The sequence below is a fragment of the Paramisgurnus dabryanus genome, chromosome 1 (genome assembly GCF_030506205.2).
Source record: "Paramisgurnus dabryanus chromosome 1, PD_genome_1.1, whole genome shotgun sequence".
NCBI classification, from domain to species: Eukaryota; Metazoa; Chordata; class Actinopteri; order Cypriniformes; family Cobitidae; genus Paramisgurnus; species Paramisgurnus dabryanus.
The window spans coordinates 68,470,979-68,478,929 of NC_133337.1; the positions used below are offsets into that span (position 1 = coordinate 68,470,979).

Consider the following 7,951-nt stretch of genomic DNA (forward strand, 5'->3'; position numbering starts at 1 on the left):
TTTCCTACCATAAATATTTCAAAACGTCAATTTTTGTGAGTGGATGCAGTGTTAAGGACTTCTTTTGGACAACTTTAAAGGTGACTTTATCAATATTTGATTTTTTACAAATACTGTATTATTATATTACTAACAAACCATATCAACGGACAGCTTATGTAATGCATTAAACTTTAAGATGATGCATAAATCATAATTTTTAAAAATTGTCCCTTATGACTGGGTTTGTGGTCCAGGGTCACACATAATTGATGAGGATGCAGAATAAAAGCATTTCACTAGTGCCTCTGCACATGTGCAGCAAACAAATCTCTATAACACTGCAGAAATACTTTAATACCATAACCTAACTACAGATGTGCACAATATTGTTTCACTATATTAAATTGAAAGTGTGCATCACCTTTTCACCCCCAAATGCGGTGGTAACAGCTAAAGGGTTAAAATCTAGCCAGTTTCAGTCTTTATCCAGCTTCCCACAAAGATGTCAGATGACACTGGAATCAAACAACGTCAGCTCTGAACTCTAAATGTATTCTGAATTTGTGGTTTGTCTGTGTTTTATGTATATTCTACATTGTGCCATTTGTAAAGCTGCTTTGCAACAGTGCACACTGTAAAAAGTGATATACAAATAAACTTGAATTGAATCATGTTAAACGTGTTAATCAAAAAATATCTCCAAATGCATGGACCGTCTGTGTACAGACATCAAAATACTTTAAAAACAGTTTTATAAAGAGCACAATTCAAAGATTTCAAATAACCAGTCTGATCATTGAAATGAAACCTTGAAATATGAATATAAATAGTGTTTGTAACTAAAATCCACAACAGTCTTTGGCACAAAGTACCACTATGGACTGAAAAATACCTCATGCACACATTTCAGTTTACATTACACAATCATAAAAAATGCCATCAGTTGTCCATTTAACTAAGAGGCCCCTCAGTCATAAAGGTTCATGGTGAGAATGCAAATAAACAAGATCCATTGATCCAACAGATCCATGGCTGGTGAGGAAATAGGTTTTATGTCCATGAAATCATATAGCCATGGTCTGGTTTTTGTATGGAGGAGGGTCCCATATCAGTCCGTCCCCATGAGGAAGATGAGTGGAGGGCAGCAGCACTCGTGTTAGCCAGTGACTATGTGACAAAACATTTATTTGTTATAAAACAGAGCTCATAAATAATAAACTAAATAATAACTAATAATAAAACTTAAATGGTAAACATCTTACCTTGGCTTTTCAATTGCAAAAAACATTTTCCAATTGTTAATTTTTCCATGGTGGTATGGATTACGAAACAACTGTGAACAGATTAGACAATGATTTATTTAAAAATGGGGTCACCGTATATTAAACGGTGGCACGTGGAGCTAACAATGCCAAAGTCATGGGTTTGAATCTCATGGATTTATCACTACATAGCCTTCGCCTTTAAAGTGCATAATTTCTGTTGATCTTGAATCACCAAATGTCTTACTTTGCCTTTCAGTCTGAGTCGTTTTCTCTCTTTACGGTTGATATGTCTCTCCACACTGGTCTCTCCTCTGGTGATCAGCATTGCATGCCACAATGTCAAGCCTCCCAGAGCAAAAGCCACCGAACTGTTTGGTAATGGTAAATAGAAATGGAGAAGGAGGGATGGAGGCTGTAAATCCATATGTAAAAATACAAAATAAACTTACCTTGTCAGCGCCCACAGATAAATGAGGCTCTTATAAACCGTGCCCTCCTGATCCGTATACGCAGGTGTCTGATTATAGCTCTTTAAAACAAATATATATATATATAGTAATTAATTGCTTTTATACAGTTATCAAGTAATTGAATGCAATGGTAAGCCATTGTTTTTTTATTTTATTAATGTTTGACACATATTTGGAAGAAGTCTGTGTTTCACTTCAATATGAAAGCAAGGTAATTGAAGCTATTAGTTCATACCTTTGTTCCACTCGGCAAGTTGACCATTTGTTAATGGGTGATCTGGGATGTGTTTACAGCTACCCTTTCTTGCCTGCCTGTAACCTTTCTTTCATGTTTATATTGTAATCTGAAGGGACTGTCCCCTTCCAATGGCTTTAAAGGGAATGCATGTATATTTTAAGTCAGACTTGATGACTGACTTATGCTCATTGCTATCTGCAATAAAGAATCCTGGTCTTTGCTAAAAAAGGTTTCCAACAAAAGTTATAAAATATAACCATTTAAGAACTTATTAAAGTTATTTGAAAACTAAATCCAGTTAACAGCGGGCTATTAAATACAGTAGCTCCACCCGCATGGCCACCCTCCTCCTGTTAGCATGTCATATACAGTACCTACCTGACTACAAAAACAATACAAAATACAATCCTGCCATAAAAACATGATGACCACTTAAGGTACCTTAGCCCACACAATCCCTGTAATAAAATACAACCTTGAGCCTTTAAAAACATTTTTACAAGAGACTGTCAAAGCTGTTTTATTATTCATTTACCTCCTAAGACCAGGGGTCTCATTTATAAAACTGTATGTAGGGTCCTTACTAAAAGTCTACATACGCAAAAGAGCCAAAAAATATTCAGATTTATAAAACCATGCTTACGCACACCAGCAAGCAATGTTCCTTTTATAAATCACAGATCACCTGCAAGTGTGCGTACATGAATCATCCTCATATCCCACCCAGCAAGCCCATTCTCCTGTCAAGTTTGTTTTTTATAGATCACAACCTTTGTGTGGGAACTGGAGTACGCAATTTCCAGCCTCATTTTGTGCGTACACACGCTTTATAAATGAGACCCCTGGTGTGTCCACATACGTGGGCATCAAATTTTTTATTGTTTGTATCATAATACTTCATTCTGTGCAACTGGAACCTGTTGTACACAAACGTGGACAATTACACTAGTTCATGTTCAAAGAAAATATTTGGTTATTATATTTAACCCCCAAAAAACTGGGAATAATCTGAAAAAAGACAAATCAAAGCTTGGGTCTTAGGAGGTTAAGCAAACTTTTTAGTCCAGTTTTTGCTTAAACCACATAATATAACACAACAACCGTAAACAACTAAACCTTCAGCTCAAAGTCCATCTAAAGTCCGATATTAAAGGGATAGTTCACCCAAAAAAAATTAAATTCTGTCATTATAAATGTCTTTGTTTTGATGAACACAAAGGAAGATATTTTGAGAAATGTTTGTAACCAAACCGATCATGAGCCCCATTCACTTTCCTAGTATTATATTTCCCTACTATGAAAGTGAATGGGGCTCATGAACGGTTTGGTTCCTCAAAATATCCTCCTTAGTGTTCATCAGAACAAAGAAATTTATACAGATTTGTAACAACATGAGAGTGAGAAAATGATGACAGAATTTTCATTTTTGGGCGAACTATCCCTTTAAATGTGTTCTCAGTTTGTAACACCACAGAAAAATGTGACATAAGCCACCCAGTGAAATTGAATGATAAAAATGTTCAAAATCTTGGAGAAACAGGGAGGACTCTCTGCTCTCAAACGCTGTGCTGAAACCACGGACACTTGTGGGAAAGCTGCTGTTCTCTCTCAATTTTAAAATACCACTACAACCTGAATGTATGCTCAAGATTATCCTAAACTCAGAAATGTGGTTTAATAACTCCAAAATTCAGTACTAGTATTTGCAACGTGTTTCAGTAATACATTTGTGTTTAGAAACAATTCTCTGAAATGACTTTACACGGATTTTAAAGGAATAGTTCACCCCCCCAAAAAAAAAATTTCAGTCCTGTAGCATTTTTATTAACATTTTACATTTATGCATTTGCCAGACACTTCGATCCATTTTGGGGGGTGAACTAATACTTAAATGTAATGCATTATTTATGAAAGACTTTTGTGTGTGATTGGCTGGATCTAAAAACTGCATATTTTAAAACATATTTAGATATTGTAAGTTAAACTAGGAGAGAATGGAAACATCTGCATACCTCAATGGCATTGTATGCATCTAGAAACATGTCTTTGGTACTGACACTGCAGTAGATGCAGCCCATGGTCATGTAGAGGCAGAAACTGAAGAAGTATCGGTGATTGAAATGACCCACACAATTATTCAACCAAGCTGGTTGGGACGACAGTTAAGATGAAAATCACAAATTAACATGGCCATACACTGTCAGAAAAAATTGTCAAAATATGTACCCTAGCTGCCATTGGGGCTGTACGATTTCAAAAGGTACACCTTTGGACCTAAAGAGGTCATAATAGAACTACAGAGGTGCACTTTGCTGCGAAACAGTAGTATCTTATAGGTAGATACTGGTACCAAATGTATACATATCTGTACCTAATGGTAAACTTTAGGACCTTTTAAAGGATACTGCCACAGTCAGTCTCCATTTTTTCTAAAAGTGTACAAAATAAACATTGATGTTTTTTAATGCAACATATTTATTTTTGTTTTTAGCAGCTTTATAAGGATACGACAGTGGTGATCCATCTTTAAAATACATCTGTGGAAAAACAACAAAGCGTTATATTCACACAGACAACAAAATTTAGCTTGAGTAGGTAAAACACTGTATAAACAGGACACATCTATATACGACTTGGACATAGTAAAATAATGTATAATGGTCACGTCATTAGATAACAAAACATAAAGGCAAGCACAATATTTCATAATGTCTGTGGGGTTTCAAATTATAAAAGAATATACAGTATACAGTGCAGACTATAAAAAATTAAGTCAAATGTAACAGGACACTTTCTGATTGTCCAACGATAGTGGAACATGTCCATAGTTAATGTGATGGACACCTGTGTGAACTCGAGGGGACCTGGTAAAGTTATTTAAGCATAAATGTGTCCCGATTGGTTTGAACCCACTGTGAATAAAGTTATTAAGTTTTACCTGTTGCAGATGCTGCAATGATGTGTTCTCGCTGGCTTGGGAATTATACATTTTTTACAGATAGTGACAGCTGGAATATCGTTCCTTTCCTAAAATGACACACATGCAACAAAAACGTAAATGTAAAAAACATTTCAATTAAATTGTGCAAAAAATGTAACTCAGTCACCTGCAGAGGGGCACCCGGATGCGTTGTTGTGGCTTTGTAATAATGAAAGACCAACATAATGAGGTTCCAGTGCCCGTAACAGAGGTGCCAGAGTATCCAGTGTGTGGCGTATGTGCTCAAGATGACGGGAAGCACGCAGAGATAGACAATAATCACAACGGAGCTGGTCAAGGAAATCACCAAAGAAACAAACACCTTTACGGAGAAAGTTAACAGTAGACATTAGTAACGGGTAAATAATCTTTAAATGTAAAAGCAAATAAATTGCATATAAATATAATAATAACAAAAAAACTAGTAATCATTTATTAGTCTGCTCACCACTCCAAACCAACGGGTCAGGTTATCCACAAGCCAGTAGATGGGCTCAAAGGCACAGTCGAGCGCCGTATCAGAATTTGTCAGGATGTTATAATACAGGGACTTGAGTATAATTTTCCCATAGTTCCACAAGTCTCGTATTCTGCTTTGCCGCTTTCTGCGTCCTTTTTGTGGGCACAGCTTAAACCAGCGTAAGAAGAGACGCATGACCCTGGAGAGGTACCACCTCCAACTACGCATGCCACCCGACCTATAACATACACATAATTCGTTTTTTCCCTCTGCACTCCACACACAAACACATATAGTCATATCAACATACAAGACGTGGCACACTGTCAGTCAAAAGCTGACGTAAAACAATGAAAACTTGATTAAGGTGCACTGGTCTATAATTCACAAATGACGATGTCGATGCAGTTAATGATAGTAAATAAAAACCTGCACATTTTAGCATTTTTGTTGTAAAGCAAAAATAACTATATGTTTCATAAACTTACAAAATAAACATATGTAGTCTACTGTGTATTTCTTACCTAACCTTTGAAGTTTCAAATTTTCTTAGAAATCAGATAAAAATATTTAAACATAAAAAAAAAACGAGAGAATCAAACAATCAAGTATCCTTAAAGCCCAAGTTCAGCACTTAAACCATAAAGCTCACACACACACAACTTCTCTAGGAGAAAGCATTAGTTTAATTGGGAAAAAACATGTTGAGGAGTGGATACCTACTGCGCCGGATTATCAACTAATGTTCAAGGCGGGAGAAAAAAAACTAAATAATTTATAAAGTTCTTCACGGTTCACCTTATGTAACAACAACCAACTTAGGAAAAGCTTCAAGGCACACGACCAGCGTAACCCAGTCCTGTACACATTTCCTCATGAGGACAATAACGGTCTATCTGATACGGTGAGCGTCTAATGAAAGTGATAATTAGTTACAAGATAGTGCCTTTGCTTTATTCTGTGTCCTGTCCCGTGTGGATCCTCTCATGACCCTTAAGGGTTTTTCAATGAGATGGGCCATCTATACACCCGGACCCATCTTTCTAATGTTGCAAGTGGAAAGATGAGCTTGTGATAAAAATAGTTTTGTGTGTTGTTTACTCAATAATGTCTTGTGGTTTATTACTTATACTTTTAAAAATAAATCAGAGAAGCGTCAATGGATTTTTACTTAAAAAAAAGTCCTAATTGAATCCTAATTAATCCATTAAAATATAGAGGTAGACCGATTAATCTACACCGATAGTTCATTGAAATGAGAGATAAACACATAAATCAATTTTACAATTTTCTTAGATTTTTTCTTTCCGCAATTTTCAAGGGACCACCTAAAAACTTTCCCAGACCCTGACATACACAATTAATCTGCCCAATACTGGCAACTCTCACAAACCTTTACATCCTCTATATTATTATTATTAATTTTAGATAAAGTCCCTTAAAATTCGCCTTGCATGATATTTTACATGGAAAACGACCTTATTTCTTCCGGGGAACTTTTCTTTGGAATTGGGAAAGCTTAACCTTGGCCTATTTTACATAACAATTAAAAAAATTAAAAGGTACAAAATCTGATCATGGGGCTCTACCATATCAAAAACTACATCATTGTACCTAAAAAGTGCATATCAGTACCTCCAAAATACATATTGGCACCTCAAAGGTACATATCTGTACTTAAATGGTACATATTAGGACTTGATAAAGGGTACCATCCCAGTAACAGCTTTTGTACCTTTTACTGACAGCGTAGAATACACACACATACAGTACTTTACCTAGTACTAAAGAACATTTATGTGAACAAAGAACTAAATGCCACGATTACTTACAGAAAACTATATACTTTATCACAAACTGAAAAGAGATAGAGTGTGTTTTTACGTGCATGATGCATTTGCCATATGTCGACACTTGGGGTCTATTGAAACCCACACTTGACCTGGTTCCACTGTCAAGCTTATGACTGACACAGTGTAACGCCGAGACAGGCTATGATCTCAGGTGTCAATGTACTTTTGCTCCTAATCAAAAGATAAACTTTCCATTGCCACAGCAGGTAAACCAGAACAAAAGAGCCGAGGTCAAATAATGTGCCACTAAAATTCATTTTAGAATCAGTAATGAAGCATATTGTTGCTATTGTTATTATCAAGTGACGTGGAACAACGTTTCTGCAGTTAATGCAGAGGGCACGTTCACACTTATGCATTTACATTTTAAAACCAGATGAGGATGCTCATATGAACTGACAGGAAATAAAGATTAAAATACGTACCAAAGCCGTTCCCGTAAAGTTATTAAATCGAATCGCTTAACAACATTATTCAAGACATGTTCGCAATTGAAAGAAGGACACCTATATCATGAATGTTTATGCATTTTTACATCACACACTGTCTCTGCGCTTCTTTAACAGGCGCGTGAACAGACTGTGCCGATTTAACTTCCGGTGTTTAACCACAATATTCAAAATAAAAGTCACGACAACTGTGCGGTTTCCTGTTTAACCAGTTAAAAAACACGTATTTGGTTGTAGATATCTCTGAGGTCTGG

General features: G+C 36.0%; 1 protein-coding gene across 1 annotated transcript; it reads right to left on the bottom strand.

Moving 5' to 3' along the window:
* Positions 1 to 313: 313 nt before the first annotated feature.
* zdhhc16b (zDHHC palmitoyltransferase 16b) lies at positions 314 to 7,854 on the bottom strand. The gene is made up of 10 exons (XM_065253462.2): positions 7,674 to 7,854; positions 5,384 to 5,633; positions 5,063 to 5,257; positions 4,894 to 4,982; positions 4,464 to 4,492; positions 3,968 to 4,101; positions 1,697 to 1,776; positions 1,492 to 1,615; positions 1,245 to 1,315; positions 314 to 1,149 (listed from the first exon to the last, which is right to left on the bottom strand). The coding sequence occupies exons 2-10, from the start codon at positions 5,621 to 5,623 to the stop codon at positions 1,047 to 1,049; spliced, it is 1,065 nt and encodes a 354-aa protein (XP_065109534.1). The 5' UTR covers positions 5,624 to 5,633; positions 7,674 to 7,854; the 3' UTR covers positions 314 to 1,046.
* Between the last annotated feature and the right edge of the window lie 97 nt (positions 7,855 to 7,951).